A 21,753-nucleotide genomic window follows, 5' to 3' on the forward strand; every position below is an offset into this window, starting at 1 on the left:
GATGTGTCTCAGACATTTAGCTTAAGCAAGTCTGAAGGCTTTCTCGATAACCTTGACTTGTCTCCTCTCAATACAGATAAATATATACGCGTTAGCTAGTGGTTGGAAATTACCACCCGTGCACGCATTTGCTTCTCAAAAATTAACCCAAATGCAACCACAACATTGCACTCCTAGCTGCGTCCGAATTCAAAATCTCGTTCGAATTTTGAATTCAAACGCGCTATAATTATTTTTAACAAAGTATTGTGGCGTCATTGGCCAGTAATACGAAGCGTTCCTATATGAACGCTACAGATACTACTATATTTTATCGGATTGGTAGGTAATTCTCAAGAGGATGAAATACAGTTGGACGTTTAATTTGTTTCATCAACATCGTCTCTCTATGGTATCTCAACAAATCATTCGCTTTCTTCGTCAATCCAATCTATACGTTTCATTTGTTCTAGACCGGCGGAACTGAAACCTTGTGGAAATATATGTACTCGTAGAGAAGAAAAAACAGAAGCGTAGCGGAATATATATTTAGAATAAATTAAACTTAACTAGAAGCGTGTGCCCCAGAAGGCGAGGGACGTAGGCAAGGACAAAACCAGGACAATAACGACCAAGGACACCACAAGCACACCCAAGCAGTTCTCATACAAGAACACCCCGATCGCCATCCTCTCAGCGCTGTTGCAGTCGCAGGACTTGATCGACTCCAGCCTTCTCATCATATCCGAGTTGGTTGCCAAGAGCGGCTCGCTCAGCGTCACTCTCTTGCTTTCCACTGGCCTCGCTTCCAGGGTCAACAAAGACCTGTTCCTGGCGTCTTTTTCACTGGACAATCGCATAGAAGGCCGCACCTCCTCCGTTCTGTTCACGTCCACGTCGCTGGGCGTGCCAACGACCGTAAGCTTTTTATTACTCGAAGACTTGGATCTGAGCCGATAGTCGGGGAAGTCCTGACCAGACGAATTGTTGACTCTGGTAGCAGACTTGCTCCTATTCCTTAAATTCTTGCTTGATCTTTGCAGCGAGAGTCTGCTAGCGATTTGATTGAAGCGTGAGGTACCTGGGGGAGGAAAGGAAGTGGTTAGGAAGGGATAGGTAAAGGATTTGTTTAAATAAGGATGGTAATGGTGGTAACGTACTTTAATATTTAATTCATATAGTGGCGTACTACAATTAACTATTGATTCATTCATGAGACGAATGCCAGATTAGCCCAATTTGATAAGAACCAGAATCAGATTGAACTCCCCTATAATGGCACTCTATACTTAAAGCTACATGGAATTTGTTTGAGGGTAGTTCTAAATTAAAGTCATATTATTAACTAACTTTCGTTGTATACTGATGTTGGTTTTATTCTGATGTTAATGCTGATAGCCTTAAGGCTTTTGCAGATTTATCAGACAAGAGTTCATAAAGCGGAAGGGTCTGTGATTGACCGAGTGTTTTTAGTATCTATGTACCGGATATGTTTAGATTTATTTCCCTTGTCGTATCACATTACAAGTGATTCGTGGCTTACATTTTTACTGTTTTTTTGTATAAATTATTAAGAATATTAATTAAATATGTAATAATTAATAATAAGAAAATACGCTCTTTAAGATCGACGGCCAGTTTTCATAACATATCCACAAAGACAGTACTACTTTTTAGGAGAATTCTGGAAATATATGGGGACATTTATCATAGCTTATAAATAAGGCGATGCTGCCGTCAATCCTCTTACCCCTCTCGACCTCGGAATCAAAGCGGATGTTATGCTATCTATGGAATATCACAAGATTTTACAGAACTGAGTTACATTGAAATTTTGTGGTAGTCATCAAAATATATATTATTTAAGCCGACAAAGCGAATAAGCAACTTTAAACATTATTTATTCAACGTAAATATATTTAAAAATGGAACACTGAATAAGCAAACGCGACTGACCTAAACCTAACCTTCACCTTAGCGCAAAATGACAACGCACATTCGTTAAATTATTTCCTATGATTGTTAAAACATAGCGTTTAATTATAATTAATGTTTTTAATTGAAATTACTTATGACATAGTAAAAACGATATTTCAACTTACTGAGAGTAAATATTTTTTTCTATTATTAAAATAGTAAATTAAAACCAATAAGGGCGTGTTAGGAGTATTTTTGGTATGCTATCAATTACACATACATTTAACACGAAGTACATCAGCGCAGCTAATATAAAATCACAAGTTAAATTCAAATTCAAAGTATCTTTACTGAAGTAGACATTCACATACGCTTTTAAATCAATTGTTTTAACTATAAGTAGTAAGCTACCAATGGCTCGGAATGCTGATCAGTTAGAACCGGCCAGAAACTAGACAGTTGCTCTTTTAAACAAAATTTAAAAAAAATGTGTATATTATAATATTAACCGTGTGAATGAGTCAATAAACCGAGTTCTACACATTTAGATCAATTAAAAACTAGTAAATGCTATAATAAGATTTATTTAATAATGTATTTTTAATTTTATTACTAAGAAACGGAAGGTCTAAGATATCTCGTGGAACTTTATTATATATGCATAGTAGTAAATAATTTATTTATTATTTATTTGCAAAGTCTTTATACAGTTAACCGTTTAGGAGGTGCAAAGATAAATTGATAGAGACATGTGAAACTGGTTAATATCATAAAAGTACTAATATATATATATATATATATATATATATATATATATATATATAGTAAAATCCAGCTATCGTGTACGTTAAAAGTAATTTTAAAATTAAACCTAAGACTGACGTAGAAACATGTGAAATGCCACATGTCACACGTGACGACTTATGAATAATTTTCCACGAAGAGTTACCGGGGTCGACCTTCAGGAGTTCGTCCATCGGGGGGCTACGTTTATCAAATATGCATACCATACTTACAAGTTGTTAATGTTAAAAGTTTAACACGTCATCTACTTGATATTATAAAGGTGAATGAAATTTGAAAATCGAAAGACAGTACATTTTAACCAGCGGATTGGCAAGTTGAAGTTGGCCGTGGGCAGACCACATAGCGCAGAACAGATAGCTAAGGACCTTAGATTCTGGACTGGTGGCTAGGAGACCAGGACGAAGTACGACATCCACCTCCAAGGTGCATGCAGACAAAGACAAAAAGACTGATGTCATAGGTGCTATCATCCTATAGTTTAGTTCACTGTGTACTCCGTCATCAGAGTTGGAATCCGATCACGAGAGACTTTATTAGAGTTACATATCTATCTATTCATCACCAAAAATATAACCAACATCATACTGAACTCTAATGAGTCGTATACAGTCATATAGACAACAAACAAACATATATATATATATATATATATATATATATATATATATATATATATATATATATATATATATATATATATTGAATCTTAACCTACTTTACTTACTTATAGTAATCATAAACATTGTGAAGGCTTTACAAACATAAATATATAATAATAGCGCATCAGAAGTTTAAATTTCATTTAATGCATTTGCTTCTGATGTCTCTATATAAATAGATAAATAAACAACATTAAAATAAACGAATGTACAAGTTTAATATAAATAAAAAGAAATAATACTTATAATAATGTACACAAAGGACTAATGGCCAATTTTACGCGTTTACGGTAGAACAAATCCTTTCATAAAAGGTCAGAGATATAAATTTAGGTACCTCGCCCGGGACAGTTTCACGCCCTCGGGAACTTACTCCCGAAGGACATTTGTTCAAGGCCAAGGAAACGTTTGAAATGGCGCAGTGATACGTTAGCAAAGTTAAAACAAACTGTTGCCTTTCGATCTATCACATCTGTGATTATAAATGTTAAAATTTGTGACGTCACACATACATTACATTCTTAATTTTGATTCTTTGAAATTTATAATCGTCTTCAAGAGAAAAATGTCATGACATGATTCGAGGCTTCCAAATGCATCCTCATCAAAGAACAACAGCAACAGCAATATATATATATATATAAAATTCTCGTGTCACGGTGTGCGTAATTGAAGTCCTTCGAAACGGCTCGACCGATTTTCGTCAATCTCAGCGTGCACATTGGCCAGGGTTGAGAATCAGACAACATCTATTTTTCATCCCTCTAAATGTTAAGGGTGGTCCACCCCTAATTTTCTTTATTTTATACACAAATTTTTGTTTTATTGTTTTATGATACAGCATACAAAAATACATACAAACCTAAATTTTTATCTCTCTACGATCAACCCTTATTATTTATTTCTTTTTAATGTTTCCTAGAAATCACGTACATGGCAAAACAATGTTTGCGGGATCGGCTAGTATAAGTGTGTGTATATATATATATATATACATATATATATATATATATATATACACACACACATATATATATATGTGTGTGTGTGTGTGTGTGTGTATATATATATGACGACGCCCACTGCAAGATCTAGGTCTTACCCAGAGATATCTATGGGGGGGGGGGGGCGTTATATACCATAATTGTCACACTTGGCAATCAGGTTGGCAAACGCGCTGTTTACAAACATGTTTATGAGCAGTGGCCATACTGTATTAGTACTGAAAAAAGTGTGCATTATAAGATTCTATCCCGAGAATCGAAGCCTGAATCTACGATCGCAAGTCTGAATACTCTATCTATTAGCTACCACTGCTCGAATAATATTCCTAGTTCCACTATATAAATTATTTTATACAAAAAAACTAGCTGATCCCGCTAACGTTGTTTTGTAAAAAAAATTAAAGTTTTTAATTAACAAATGTAAGATAAGGGTTGATCGTAGAGGGGTGAAAATTTAGGTTTGTATGTATTTTTTTATGCTGTATCATAATAAAATAAAAACCAAAAAAATTGTCTAAAAAATTAAAAATAAAATTTAGGGGTGGACCACCCTTATCACTTAGGGGTATGGAAAATAGATAGTAGCCGATTCTCAGACATACTGAATACGCATGCATGTAAAATTTGGTAAAAATCGGTCAAGCCGTTTCAGAGGAGTTCAAGTTCGAACACCGTGACACGATAATTTTATATGTTAGATATATTTTGTATTTTTAAATATATACCGTCATTCTCGGAACGACGAATAAGGTAAATTAGCATTACGTGCGAGATTCAATACATCGTTTGCACTTTTATTAGAAACAATTTAAAGTAGTAATTAACAATTGGTAATTAAAGTGGGTCGCTTACGTATCGAGATCGGATCGCGTTCAACAAACATACACTCTTAGCCGACATTTTATATCAGTACCTAACCCTTATAAATATTTACAATAAAACTAAAAAAAAAACAGGGTATGTCCATAGTGTATTTACAAGGCGCTGTAAAAACTGACTCTACCAAAGTTTTGATTTCAAAGTCTCTTATTCATTTGTACGCAATCATATTTTTTTATATAAAATCATAAACTTTACTTACTGGACCATCATTTACAAAATACATATTAAAAGTTAAATGAAAAGGCTTTTATTCAATAAACGAATATTTAAATGACAAGAATCCTTGGCGGTGATGTCGCTTGATTATTTTGATTTCATTTAGGCTACATCTGATAAAGTGTATATATATGTGTGTGTGTGTGTGTGTGTGTGTGTGTGTGTGTGTGTGTGTGTGTGTGTGTGTGTGTGTGTGTGTGTGTGTGTGTGTGTGTGTGTGTGTGTGTATAAAACGTGTTGTTAAACTGTCAAAATGTGTTTTGTTGTAGAGTCTCTTGCAGCTTCTTCTCTACAACTATAACACTGCGAAGCAGAGTAGAGACAATAAGCTTCCTTTAATGAGAATAGTTAAATGTAAGTCATTTGTAAATAACGCGTTATACGGGGTCAAAAGCGTGTTATAGGAAGGACTGATATATTATTTTATAGAGTTTTCTAAAGAACGTTAAGCGATGCATTTGATCTAGTGATGGCCTTCAGCAAAGTTGTGCATGAGCCCGCGAAGGTTTTTAAGTGGGTGTGACAAATTTTCGACAGATGGCGCCCACTGTCATTTCAAAGAATTTCATATAAAAACTTGACAGTTATCCTGATTTGAATTGAAACTAAAACAGCGAACGTAAGATGATGTTTCAAGTTGTGTGTAACACTGGCTCACATAAAATAAATTTCACGCGGACAAAGACGCGGGGCATAGTTAGTTACTAAATTAAGCTTTCCACCATTCATGTGTAACACAACTGAAGGTATGGTGATATCATTAATGCAGTAGACAGGGTTATTTGGCAACTGTATCGATAAAGACATTACGAAGTAAAACGTACAAGTTTGACCCAGAAGACCTGGCAACTTGGCATTATTTGTATCACTTTGACACGTTGCCAAACAAAAAAATTCGAAGAGAATTTTAAATCGCGCATACATTAGCATATCGTTTGCAACACTAAGTTTTATTCAAGGATAAACAATTCATTTATTTGGTCTACATTCTAAATCAATAAAAAAAGAAACATCACAAGTGTTTTCTTTTATAATTGACCGACACATTTTTTCTGTCTTGCATATCTGTATTGAGCTCGCGGGAACAAGATGTCCGCAAGCCAAAAATTTTACGATGTGTGATCGTATCCCAGTTCCAACGAAGACGTTTGCAGGAAGAGGGACTTGTAAAGCAAGGAGAGGAACCAGGCCCTGGTTTACGGGCGCACTTGTGGTGAGCATTTGTGTGATGAGTTTGCTGCGCATCGCGCCCCAAACTCGGGGGCCCAAACTGCTGTGTTTCGCAGCGTTGAAATGACGAAGAGAATTTATTCAAATTCCGCTTCAAGAACGGCGAGGAGCACCTGGTGCTCTAGAATAACCAGAAAGTAATCCAATGGACCGAAGTCTTCACGGTATTTTGCACAATATTCGCAAAGTACTGCTTTAAGTTCTTCGACAGGAGAGAAAGCCCTGAGCTTGCCTCTCGGATAGATAGATTTAGCCCAGGCTGATGTTGCTGGAGGTGGAGGAGAGGGTAGAGGTTTCATAGCGGGCTTCGAAACTTACACCACGGGAGCGGAAGCAGCCGGACATCCTTGATGGGACTGCAGTAAATAATAGAACAAGGGAAGTTCGTTTTTATATTCACAGTTATATATACCTTTCCCTGTCACAAACATCTTCCGTCGTCTCACACAAACGACACGTGTGATTGGTTGTAAAGTAGGGATTGTGATTGGTTGTTAGATAAAGTTAATTCTGGGATCGATTAACTTAGCTTTGATGTTTTGTTACAGGGTCTCGGCATAGAATATTTAGTCTGTTGTCTTCACTCAAGTTTTACATTTAACTCCAAGATCGTCTCTTAAATGTAGATAAGATTATAAAACATAATTTTTTTGTCGCTACATATATTTTTAGAACAACACATACTTTTCGGCATAGAAATATCTTCATCTTATAAAAATTAGATTGAACTTAAAACATACGGTACTGTTATACCTTTTTTTTTAAATACCGATAAATTAAACAATGATAAATGTGAGACGCAAACATGTGAGGCCAGGCGAAGGACGAATGGGAGCGACCTACACGTATACTCGTCCCTCACATGTTCCTCTCTCCCCGTCCCCCTCCCCGCCGACACTTCCCCGCGCGCCCCCCCCCGCGGCGACATTGAACGTGCCGCACTTTCACACGACCTCCGTGTGCTACGATAGAAATATAAAGGAACAGCTCATGTTAGACGTAAATTTGGAACAACTGTGCCTCTCGAATACGGAAGCTGCCATTAAACATATGACATTCCCGATGCCTCCGGCCTCCTCCTCTTCAGGGAGGATTTATCTAATATATAAAATTCTCGTGTCACGGTGTTCGAACTTGAACTCCTCTGAAACGGCTTGACCGATTTTTACCAAATTTTATATGCGTATTTAGTAGGTCTGAGAATCGGCTACTATCTATTTTTCATACCCCTAAGTGATAAGGGTTGTTCACCCTTAAAAATTTTTTTTTATTTTTTTGACGAAATTTTTTGTTTTTATTTTTTTATGATACAACATACAAAAATACATACAACCCTCAATTTTCACCCCTCTACGATCAACCTTTATTTTTAAATTGAAAATTAAAAATATTTTTTTTGCAAAACAATGTTTGCGGGATCAGCTAGTTTATTCATAATATTTTCGGCTTAGGGTAGTTTGTATTGATAACTTGCATACGTAGAACTTATAACATTTCACCGGCCTGAGATCATCGTCATCACCATTTCAGCTGTAAGATACTACTACTAGACCAGTGATTCCCAAAGTGATCTATATCGACATCTAGGGGTCTATGACAACCTGCAAGGGGTCTACGTCAGCGAAAAAAATTTGGGGGTCCATGAAACGAAAATAGGGGTCCACGATAGTAGATCTCAACACATACACTGATAGTACCTATTTACTTACATCATACTATCTTAAAATATCAAAACTTTTACATTATTTATAAAAGTACCTATGAAGTAAAAAAAATTATTATATATGTTTATAAAATTGCGTAAGTTGTAGGATGTTGGTATTCGCTTTGTGGTCGCAATACATTTTGAACTTGTAAAAACCTGGGAGTCGCAGTCTCAGAGCTTCGCTACCTTGCACTGATTTGTTCAATTCGTCACTCTATAAATACGAATGTAACGTATTTGTCTCATACGTTTATTCATATCCGGAATTATTTTTGAATTTTTATTAATTGATTTTAATTTAAATTCAATTAATAAATGTATAAATTAACATGTGTTTTTACTTTAAGTTTTTAACACTAAACTTCATTACAGTAAGAAATTTACAGGAAATCAATATCAGGTAAGTAGGGGGTCTACCCAACACGGAAAAACATGGCAAGGGGTCTACGACGCAAAAAAGTTTGGGGAACTCTGTACTAGACTAACCCCTATCCCCTTCCCCCTATATAACTCCAAGAAGATCATTTCGAAGATTCTGCATCCACCTTACAATTGGACATCCTTAGCTACGTTTGCCGGTCTGTGATCACCACTCCAGAACTGCTATCTATTCCACGGTCCGTCGCCTATCGATTTCCACTTCAATTTGCCCAGAGATAATGAGGTCTAAATATGTCTAGCCTCAAAATAATTTTACAATGATTACAAACACTCTCATCTTTGGAGAACCCAACTGACTTTGATATCACAAAACAAAAACCCCGACTTCGTTTTGGACTTTTCTTTCATCAGAACACGGAATCCTCGCCGCTTTTTTTAATTTATATTCCACAGACATATCCTTGCTATTGTTTTTATAATTACTTTCAATATTTCCGAAATTTTCTTCTTTTTTTTTGCTCACGTTTCTATTTGTCACAGTGCTTACTAAGTCTCTTAAACTCTTGTCTCTTTAACCTATTTTGAAGTTAACCAAAAATTTTACATTTTTGAAATCATTGAGGATCACTAAAAATTATCGGAGCTTTATGTTAATTGAAGGATGGCATACAACCTCATTTATGTGTAAAATTAGGCACATTTAGTATTATTTTTTTCCACAATTGATCACTACAAATTATTAAAACAACACCGATGATGATGGTATAATAATACTCCAAATGAAACTTACCTGGCTGCGAATGTCTGGACACATCAGACGGGGCCCTGGGGGATAATGGCTCAGTTCCTCTAGACAGGATTCGTCGCAGCTCCCTGTTCCTGGTCACTTCACCCACCACCCAGGTGTGCAGCTGCGTAATACCCTCTGCTTCCACTAGCTTCATGAAGGATTCGATGAGCTCCTTGCCTGGAACAAACCCATTTAACTTAATCTTCTTCTCTTACTTTTCTATCGAGAGAAAAAGAGAATGAACTTAAATTTTAAAACATTTTTGGGTTAACTGTCTTAATAACACATAACAGTTGCCTATGTTATAAGTTCTACAGTTTAAATCACCAAGTTCCTGAAGTGCTTCAGGTAGACCGCCAGGGTCTACGGGAAACTCCTCAGAGGACTATGTTGGCGTAACACGTTGGCGTCTCAAAAAATTATCTGCTTTCGGTAGAGAAGAACTGAAATATTGGCTTGTCTTCACCTATCAGAGTAGGCAGATAATATTTAAAGATGCTCAGCGAATAGTTTTAGAAATATACAAGGAAATAACTTGCATATATCACATTCAGTACATGTCGAGACATGAACAGCGCAACCCTTGTTCGGATGTGCAAAGGGTCGAAATAAAACTAAGGGTGTGTGTACTTGCAAAGTATTTATTCGTAATCCGAACTATACCGCAATGAAATCTTAAAAATTTTTGCCGAGTTTTGGGAATATGGCGAAAATTTAGCCGCAGAATTCCATCGTAACTAAATAAATATTTAAAGTGGGAAGAAAAAAAGTTTGGGAACCTCTGCTTTAAATCCACTAGAGCGAAAAAGCAAAGCAATCGTAAATTTCGATCTCTGAAAGATATAATTTTATCATACAAAGTTATCTTTGAGTACAGAATTAAACTATGTTTATCCCTCTTTGGTCATCACACATTATTTAGTCATTTTAAAACAGCATCAAGAATATGGAATACTTCTTCTGTTTTCGCCCACGGACGACCACTACACGGCATGAGCCAAAGATCGCCACAATCGTTCTGCACAGTCGCCGGTCGAACTAGTGGCGGGCCTACTAGCGTCTACAGGCTTGTGGTCGTAACTCGGGAGCCTTTCTGTCCCAAAGGCCGATTCACGAGCGATGAGCCCCACCTACTGTCACTTCAAACGAGCAATTCTTCGAGCTACGTCGGTGCTCTTAATTCTTCTGCGGATCTCCTCATTTCTGATTCGATCTCGCAGCGAATTCCGAGCATATCCCTCTCCATTGCTCTCTGGATGAATGGTATATTCTAAAGAAACATGGGCGCCAATATAAAGACAGTCCCATGTTTACCATCTCCATTATTTACAACTATGTCAGTTGGAGAGTTCATAGAATTATCTTTAAAATAATCAGAACCTAGAAGTTGCTTTTACCTTTGGCAATGTTGGCTGCGTACTGCTTCATAGCGATCTTCTCCACCGTATTCTCCAGTCCAAAGAAGTTCTTCACGTCGAGTACTGCACTCTGCTCGAAGCACGTCCATTCTGGATTTTCGGGGTGTACCTACCGGACACAGAAACATTATTAACGTCAATAGCCTCCCTGATAAGCGGAATAGATAAAAACTCATTCATAGCCCTCTGCAAAACAATTGCAAAATGTGCCATTGAAAGGAACAAAACGCAAACGCAATAAATAAATAGAAAATAGATAAAAAAGGATAAAATAGAACCAAAGTGATACATAAAACAGTGATAGAGAATAATTATAGGATAAGTAATAATAATGTAAAATAAAAATGTACAATAGAAAAAATGTTAAATGAAAAATGTAATAACAAAAAAGGAAAGAATGAATGATTGAACAGAGCAAAAGAGAAAGATAGAAGAACTGTAGCATGAAAGATAGATAATAGACCGAAAGAGACAATAAAGTACGAAAGAAGAGAAAGAAAATATAAAACGTGAAAAAATAAATTGCAAAAATAGGTAATGTCCCTGTCCCACCATAAATAGGGGTACGAGAGGCCCCCAATAGCGGGGGTCATAAAAAAAAGAAACATTATTAACTTAATAAGTCACAGGTATTTCATTTTCTATCTTTCTACTTCATTAACCTACTAAACTCGTACTTTCCAGCGATCCTATTGAAAATCTGTGGAATAAACCCTACTGTTGGATATCTTCTTGATCATCTGCCAGGATTTATTTACCTTTTTCGTTCTGTAATCTACACGAGATATGACCTTTCGACAGAAATGAGATCTGAATAAGAACCAAAGTCAAGGTAGCTCTCTAGAATTATTAGATTAAGTTACGGGTATTTCATTCTCTATCTTTCTACTTCATTAACCTACTAAACTCGTGCTATCCAGCGATCCTACTGAAAATCTGTGGAATAAACCCTACTGTTGGATATCTTCTTGATCATCTACCAGGATTTCTTTATCTTCTTCTTTCTATAATCTACATGAGATATGACCTTTCGACAGAAATGAGATCTGAATAAGAACCAAAGGCACGGTAGCTCTCTAGAATTGCTCGTCTACGTGGCACTGGGTTTGACACATAGCTTGTGCATCCGAGGGTCGTAGGAACAAAAAGGTTCTTGTGTTGTGACCACGAACCTCCGCCATTAGGTAAACCGACTGCATATAAGGAGGCAGCGCAGGACCAGTCGCGTTTACTATTTATATTGATATCTCTGTGTTTGGCACTAATCGGTGTAACATAACTCCTGAAGATGCCCCGTGGAGGGGTGAAACACGTGTTGAGTGATTTAACGGTGGCAGTTGTGTAATTAGCATTGTTTGCCGCATACGCATTTATCAGCGGGCTGGCGGGCGGTGCACTTTATTGCACGACTACCACTGCATGTGCGGAAGTGGCTAAATATTGGTCCTTTTCTTACTTAGGATGGACTTTCGCGAGGTAACGCCTGATTCCATTAAATTATATTTATATGTCAACATGTAGAAATTCAAATTTGTAGTAAATAAAACTATGATAGAACTTCACTTCACTCATTGATTTATATAAAACGGTGGGTATTTAGTACATATCAGTTTCGTAACGTCAAGTAAGTACATCTTGCTCGAGCCGTAATTGGTTCTCGAGGAATGCGATAATTGGTTAACTTGCTTCTATCGGTAAAAATTTACGCAACGCACCTTGCGAAAACCGATGCGAAATGTGCTGAGATTATAAAATAGGTGCATTACGTTGAAGATAATCGTGCGGTTAAGGAATTTTTTTAGTTAATAATTTTGTACCGAGAAACAGGTAAATGCAACAAACATTCATACAAACAGTCCCGGACTCGTATGTCATCACCGGAAACACGCAATGGTTCAAGACCTTCGTCTTCAAAACGAATATAAAAAAACAAAGTGTGATCAAAGTATTGCGCTTAAAGTAAGACTAAGAACACAAACGATTGAAAATTTAAGAAATGGATAAATTTTGAGCACTTTACTTTTTTGTTTTTCCACTTGAAATCAACAAAAAAGTTAACTTATAAAACATCATTATGAACTAATAAGCATGCGTGCTAGAAGTGGTAGTGCTTCATTTTGTCAATGATTAGTATATGAGTTATTTATAAACACGATTAGAGACAAAGTTGCAGTGGGCCCTATTTAGTTTTGAGTAGTTTATAAAGCTACATAAATTGTCACTAGTTCAGTATAGCTATTTATAACACTCGCAACTTTAATAAATAGTGTGAATGAGTGGCCAGAATAGGCAGACATTCTCAAATATCTCGTGTGCGTCAATCACGTCCCAACCCGACTTACGACCCACATATCTCAGACGTAGACTGCCACTTGCGTGCAAACTACATATCAATCTGTGTGTGTATGTAAAACATTTTAATCATAACAAATTTCAATCGTTAAACAAATGTTACAAATGAATGTATAAATCTATACAAATAAATACAATTGGAGTGTCTGTTTGTAATATTACTACCGCTTTTTACTACATACATATAAATTTATATATCAGTGTTTAATGGAATCAGGCGTTATTTTACGGAACTCCATCCTCGGTAAGAAAAGGGCAAATGTATAGCCACTTCCGTACATGCAGTCGTAGTCGTGCAATAAAGTGCACTGTGCGCCAGCCCGCTGATAAATGCGCATGCGGCAAAGTGAGCCTCACTCTGAGTTTGGCACTAATCGGTGAAACATAACTCATGAAGATGCCCCGTGGAGGGGTGAAACACGTGTTGAGTGATTTAGCGGTGGTAGTTGTGTAATTCACATTGTTTGTTGCAAGTGTATATATCAGCGGATTGGCGGGCGGTGCACTTTGTTGCACGACTACGACTGCATGTGCGGAAGTGGGTACATATTGGTCCTTTTCTTACTTATATATCAGTGGCAATTCGAAATGGGATCCATTTCATTTTAAGAGGCGGCAATTCAAAACAGGACTCGACATGAGTTTGATCCTTTTGCTTCAATATAAAAATTATGTATATTACATACACATATTAGGGCGTATAAATTTTAGAAAGATGCCGCGGCATGTTACATACATAATTTTCAAATTAAAACCAAAGGATTAAACTTCTAGAACTGGTAGAGTCTTTTTTACGATAGCCCTCGTTAACAATCAAATTGTCACTCTATATGTCGTGGGCCCCACGTTGGGAAATGTTCTAAATATTAACATTTCGGTTTCTCTTGGAGTCGTAAAGTTTTTTACTATTAATATTTTTAACAGGGATATTGTAATTATATATAAAATTTTTAAAGCTATCGACTTTAATGATAAATTATTTTTAACTTATAATGTTTAATTTGCTATATGCGATTTTTTTTCTCTATTTATTTCACACTACAAGTGCGGTAGAAGAAGTCTAAGAAAGTTTTTTAAGGACAAAAGTTTTAAAGATTTTTTACTCTTGTACGAAGTCGTTTTCAGGGAAGCTATTCATAAATTAGCTAAATAAGTTAGCAGGGTTTATAACAGTTGAAGCTATTTGTAGCATAAATTGATTATGTTTTTCGATGCACCATACATTATCGATAGCATGAGATATATATTCAAAGCTATATATACGATATAAGAATATACATACATTTCGAACGTGTTGAAATATACTCGAGGAGGAACAACACTTGAGCGGGCGCTAAGAGCCGCTCGGGAAATTAAAACAGCCTTCAATCCATACGCCGCAATCCCAACCTGTCTACCCTTCGCATATGTTATATCATCACACGTATGTTTTATATCGAAATTACTTTTTAATATTTTTTGTAAATAATTCTAAATATATAATTATGTAAAATTGTTGTTTTCTTAAAATGTATTACGTTTTTTTATGCTTATAATTTTAAACTATTCTATACTCCTGTTCCTACTTGACGTTGATTTTTGGGACATGTTATATATATTTTAGTTCATGGACCCTTCCCTTGAATGAACTGAGCCATACAACAGTAGGGTTACAATAGCATTAAAATCGTTCAAATATAAGATATGTATGTATATGTACAGTATATTTTTCTGTTTTTATTTATTTTCATTATGTACACCTTCAACTACCCTCTCTCCTTCATGTCTCTCATCTCCATCTAAAGGTTGTTTGGTAGAGATCGCCTCGAGCGATAACAACGCCTCTTGTACCTGTATATAAATTGTTTCTTTTTTTTAGTTTTCTATGTTAATTTGTTATATTTCCTTTTTGTGTTTTTACATAGAATTTCGATTTTTTGCAAATGATTTATTTTTGAATTTAATCGAAAATGTCAATATCAGGCACGCACACATTTAACATATATACATATTATGTTGATATTGTTTTTAAACGGTTTTATTTAGTTCGACCCGTACGGAATTTATTTGGATCAAAATTAGAAATTGAAATTTAAGCACCCTCCCGTTGTCAGATTGATCTGAAATTTGGTACACACATTTAATTTAGATGACAATACAATATAATAAAATCATTAACATTATAAATTTAAGATGGCCGCCGATACAAAATGGCGGATTACATATTTTTCCTAACCCCCCCAACATGGGTATCAAATGAAAGTGCTACACTAGTAAAACACGATGATTATGTCAAAATTTAAAATTCAAGATGGGCGCCGTTCCAATATGGCGGACTAGGTACATATTTTTCTACAACCACCACAATATGAGTATCAAAACACCGTTTAACTTAAAAGTTTTTTAAATGTATTTATTGCTAGTACGAATATATATGTAAACACACTTGTATAGTAATTATAAAATACCGGTCCGTAACAGTCACTTAGAACCGGTATTCTAAATACATACATATCCTTTCCTACGAATATATACCTATTTTTCCTTAACCATACTTGTTTGTTAGTTAAAACGCATGAACTGAGAACGTTAATAAAAACTTATGGCAAACATCATATAAACTCAATGTAACAATTCAAAGAAATAAAAACAAAACGTAAACCTGTAGTACTCTGGTGGGAAGACGACGAAAGTTAGGTGATGAATGAAAGCATTAGGAAACGAATAAAAGATGAACGAGTAAAGCAGAGAAGCAAAAAAGATAAAAATGCAAATAATTTGATGAAAAATCTTTTTGTAAGAAATAGTCCCCTGTGTACCCAAGACAGGGGAAGTGGAAGAGGCCCCAAAAAAAACGTAAATAATAAAAAAAGAAGTTACAGAAACCTTCATTTTAAATATCGAATGATTATAAAATTAATAGCGTACTTTTATATATAACTAGCTGATCCCGCTAACGTTGTTTTGCATGTTGATATGCAGTTGATATTTTAATTTACAAATAAAAAATAAGGGTTGATCGTAAAGGGGTGAAAATTTATGGTTGTATGTATTCTTGTATGCTGTATCATAAAAAAATAACAAAAAATTTCGTTAAAAAAATAAAAAAAAAATTTTAAGTGTGAACAACCTTTATCACTTACAGGTATAGAAAATAGATAGTAGCCGATTCTCAGGTCTACTGAATACGCATGTTAAATTTGGTAAAAATCAGTCAAGCCGTTTCAGAGGAGTTCAAATTCGAACACCGTGACACGAGAATTTTATATATTAGATTCATTAGTACATATCTCGGAAATGAAGAGATTCTTGAATGAATGTAGACGACATGACTCTGCGAATTGGCGGGTTGAAGTGGCATGGACAGGCCACTTCACCCGCTATATACGTATTGGATTATAGACGGGTATTAATATTAAAAATATATATGTAGTTATAAATGGCCGAGATACATACAAAATGGTGAATAACAGAGTTTATTTTTAAATCATTTATGTATATCTTATACTACAGGGGGTGAGCAACCTTTTTAATAAACTAGCCTAATTTAAATTTTTAATTTTTCGGCGGGCCGCACATAACGTACCACTAATATAAAAAAAAAAACTTTATTTTTAATAAACATTGGAATAAGAAAATGTACAAATTTTAATACGAAATAAAAAATAAACAAGATAAGAACGGAAAAAAACGAATATATTTTAAAAAAAATTATGAGAGATTTGGCAACTATTCAAGGGTATATATAATACGTACGCAGATCACTCGGTTTTGATCCGCGGTTATTATTATTCATCTATTTCGGTTTAGCATGTGCCACCGTTTCATTGTAATTCATTTTATAATATGTTGATGAGAGAAAATCGATAAAATAAAATCGATTTTATCAATGCGTGACTCGTCATAAACGTGTATCAGTGGGCATGCCACAGTGCAAAGATTATAGGCCGCTGAAGCCTTAAATTCCTGGAGTGAAGAACACAGACCGGCAAATGGACGTACACCAAGGTCAGACGCTTGATGCCTCTTCCAACCGGTGCTATGGATAAACCTGATGAAGTATAATGTTCAACAGTGGATTTAACGTAATAATAAATATATATATATATATATATATATATATATATATATATATATATATGTGACCAGTATTGACATTTTTTGATCCGGTACTCACTGCTGCCCAAATGGCATTTGAAGATTTCGGGAGTTTGAAGTGGTTGGGCGTAGATCAGACCTTAATTAAAGTAGCGAAGATCAAAGGGTTTCAGAGGAGAGTCTCGGCTCAGGACGCTACTTACTATTCTATCAGATCGAGAGACCTTCGAGCTTAAAGAGGAAACATGGAAGGAGTGAACTCTAAAACCCTCATGAGTACTCACATTTATAGGAGATTTACCGCTAATTTCAACAACACGAGTTGAGTTAATATCTAATATTATAATATATAAAATTCTCGTGTCACGGTGTTTGAACTTGAACTCCTCCGAAACGGCTAGACCGATTTTTACCAAATTTTACATGCGTATTCAGTATGTCTGAGAATCGGCTACTATCTATTTTCCATACCCCTAAGTGATAAGGGTGGTCCACCCCTAAATTTTATTTTTAATTTTTTAGACAATTTTTTTGGTTTTTATTTTATTATGATACAGCATACAAAAATACATACAAACCTAAATTTTCACCCCTCTACGATCAACCCTTATCTTACATTTGTTAATTAAAAACTTTAATTTTGTTTGCAAAACAACGTTTGCGGGATTAGCTAGTTTAAATATAAAATTCCATCGATGTAACATTTCGTGTTAATTAACATTTAAACTACTTGCTTAACCATTACAAGTATCTCATTATGGTAATGGAGAAACTAATTATTCTTACAAGTAAACTTGGAAAACGGGGCGACACAGATAATCTGCAAGGTAATTAGACGTAAATAAACTTACGGAGCTACTTAAATAAATTAAGTGCTTATTTAACAATTATTTTTCGAATCAAAATGAATCAAATAAGTTATATGAGAATCAATTTGATTTTGGAAATTATGATATAAGATTTTTGATATCATAATTCATCATTATATTTCCAATAGGATCGGTTTGAAACAATAAGCGTAAAAGTAAGAAAGAATATATTACCCATCAATGCTTCTACATTAATAAACCAATTTGTATTGTAAGTAAAAAAATACGCAGGAATAATCACCATACGATGATGACCCAATCGGTCAAAGCCGTGCAGATATAATTGCCCACGTATAAACACATCCTTACCTCGATACCACTAACCAAAGAGATTATGTCATACATTTTACGATATTAACTTTGCCCAGCGAAATCAGTATAAAATATAGCTCCGCTGGCGTCTCTCTAGCTGTTTAAAATGTTTATAAAAGACATAGAATTTTTTTTCTAGCAAGAGACGATGATCTTCAATTGCTTGATTTAAATCTCCATTTTGATAGTTTCGATTGCACAAAGTAACATTTCATCACTTATGGACAACGAAGACAATCGCGGCACCTTACTAGAGTACTACAGAAGTCAAAAACAAGGGTATATACTAGTCAAGATAAACAGTTAAATCTGTGATTAATGTAAAGAAAATAGAAGGTCAGGTGATGAATGAAAGGATTACGAAAAAATAAATGAAATAAAAAAAATATATTTTTGTAAAAATATTTACAGTGCACCCTAGACAGGGGGGTAAGTACGATATGCTTCTTAAACTGGGGGCCCTAAAAAATAACAACACCCCTCTTTTAATATCACGGATCATTTGAATATCATGTGCTTATTAAAGTTACCGCAATTAAACGGGTCCTTAAGATGGCTGTATTGTTTGTTGAACCATGAATCGACTTCCTCTAAACACAGATATTTAAATACGCGTCACGTCGCGTCACGTCGCCTACTGCACATCGCCTGCAAGGCTGCTTATGCTTACATTATACCGGATTGTCGATCACTAGGGTTGTCACAATCACAGCTAACATAGTGGTCACTATCCTAACAGAGTTTTTAATATCGAAAGTTACTTACTATGTTTTATTTATTGATGTAATCTCTTAATATATCTAATATATAAAATTCTCGTGTCACAGTGTTCGTACTTGAACTCCTCTGAAACGGCTCGACCGATTTTTAACAAATTTTATATTCGTATTCAGCAGGTCTGAGAATCGGCTACTATCTATTTTCCATACCACTAAGTGATAAGGGTTGTTCACCCTTAAATTTTTATTTTTATTTTTTGACGATTTTTTTTTGTTTTTATTTCTTTACGATACAGCAAACAAAAATACATACAACCCTAAATTTTTACCTCTCTACGATAAACCCTTATTTTTTTATTTGTTAATTAAATTTTTTTTTGCAAAACAACGTTTGCGGGATCAGCTAGTAACCACTAATATTGTTTTGGATGAAGTCGTTGCTGTTAAACCAGAGGCTTTTGCAGCTTCATTGGAACAGGGTTCAACTATGTTCGAGCAGTTCAAGGAACCTTTCGTACCGTGAACTGTTCGAAATTTAAAATATGCTGTTGTGTTTGAATTTTCACAACGCCTATCGAACTAAGAAAGCATAGCATACCTACACGAGTTTGCGTGTACCGTAATGAATGATAGTGTACGGTTTTTTTTCTTCTTCAAAAGACCCCGTTTTTTGAGGACCTCTAGCTCACCCTGCCTCGAGAGAGTTACAAGTTCGTGACGTTAAAAATTCGGGTGAAATGAGTTTTTCAATTTTTATTCTACATTCTCTTTCGTCCTTCATGTTACCCTTTATTCATTCCTTCTTTCTTGCATGTTCTTCCTACCTTCAACATTCCTAGATTACACTCTATTACATAAGTTATCACAGATTTTTTTTTAATACAGACTATCCCTATGCCTAAAATAGGGTATAATTTAATTTGTTACTCATTTTTCTTCAATCTAGTTTTCTTTTGTATTGCCGTCTACACCACCTTTCTGCCGAATTCTAGGAATGATGGGCGCAGGTTGTCGTCGCCCGTCTAATATAGGATACTAATCCTACCTCGGATCGCCATCGCTGTTCGCTGAGGCGGGGGCTATGGCCGCCCAATACGCATCGGTTTGTACGACATACAACGATCACTTGAAAAAGGTTTTCTATATTATACTTTATTTTAAAAAAAAAGCGACTGTTAAAGTTCATTTTATAGTTAGCGCTAACAATAACACTGTGCACTATATTTAAAACTATAAACTACATACACTGCAACAAAGTGCACCGCCATAGGGCGGGCGGTGCACTTTGTTGCACGACTACCACTGCATGTGCGGAAGTGGCTAAATATTGGTCCTTTTCTTACTTAGGATGAACTTCCGCGTGGTAACGCCTGATTCCATTAAATATATAAACTATATTTAAAACACAATGAGGTTAGAATTCTTGTCGTCGTTGCTTCAGCCCGTAGACACCCACTGCAGGCGACAGGCCCATTCAAAGATATACAGTAATACCCCGCTTTACGCGACCCCGTTATACGCGGTTTCACTATAACGCGAATTGCAAATTTCGCGCTCAAATGCCTCGAATTACACGATAAGTGCGTATAAATATAATGTAGTCATCAACTTCTCTATGGTGTCTTGACCATCTGTCAAACAATTAAAAACAGTGTTGGGTGTTATGAACGTATTTTACAAGAACGTAAACAAAACGTTACCCAAAAGACAATAGATGTATTTTTCCGTAAAAAATAAGAGTATGTGTTGCATAAAGTGTTCCTAGAATTAAAGTGATTGATTAAAATGATTTCTATTTTTTTGTAATAATTTTTGACTATGTAAATGTGTGTGTAATATGTGGGAAATATCTCGTACGCAAAGAACGCTATTACTATTATCTAATAACTTGTTCATGAACTGTGGCAATCCTATATAATTAATGCGCAAAGTTCGAATCATATAAGATTGTATCCCGGGAATCAAACCTTTTAGTTTTAGTGGTTTTGAAGGAAAAGGACAAAGGACACCTCTTTTGGCAAAACGACAAAAACAAACTTCACACATATCCGTATTGATGTTATCAGTTTTTAAGCATAATTATTTTTTTAGCTTGATAACGATTGTACAATTAGATCTAAATTGGCCTATACACCTATCCCCCGATTTATACGGTACTTATTTTACACGGTTTTCCAAATAAGTTTTTTTTTTAATAACCGATTTTATTACCATCTCCCATAATGTAAATATTTCTGCTTAAAACATCGAATCGGCACAAATAACTTCGAGTGATGAAAGTGAATTCGAACCTTCGATTCCGAAAAAAGGAATGAGTGTAATGTCTGCCAGTGATAAAGGATAATAAAACACCTTTGGTTATATTTTTTGTTCTTCTGTTTAATGTATATTGTAATTAAATTAAATAACAGTGTTTCCGGGATGTATTAAACATTT

General features: G+C 35.2%; 1 protein-coding gene across 1 annotated transcript in view; it reads right to left on the reverse strand.

Annotated features, from left to right (window-relative positions):
• The window catches only part of retm (real-time), an 86,186-nt gene that overhangs the window by 22,735 nt on the left and 41,698 nt on the right, over positions 1–21,753 (reverse strand). Inside the window, exons 4-5 of the mRNA XM_068777334.1 lie at positions 10,968–11,097; positions 9,571–9,747 (exon numbers count right to left, since the gene is read on the reverse strand). Coding sequence (XP_068633435.1) covers positions 9,571–9,747; positions 10,968–11,097 — 307 coding nt within the window. The remainder of the gene's footprint in view (positions 1–9,570; positions 9,748–10,967; positions 11,098–21,753) is intronic.

The sequence above is a fragment of the Battus philenor genome, unplaced genomic scaffold (genome assembly GCF_028537555.1).
Source record: "Battus philenor isolate CCGP_79_NKW_IND1 unplaced genomic scaffold, ilBatPhil1.0.hap1 SCAF_13, whole genome shotgun sequence".
In the NCBI taxonomy this organism is placed as follows: Eukaryota; Metazoa; Arthropoda; class Insecta; order Lepidoptera; family Papilionidae; genus Battus; species Battus philenor.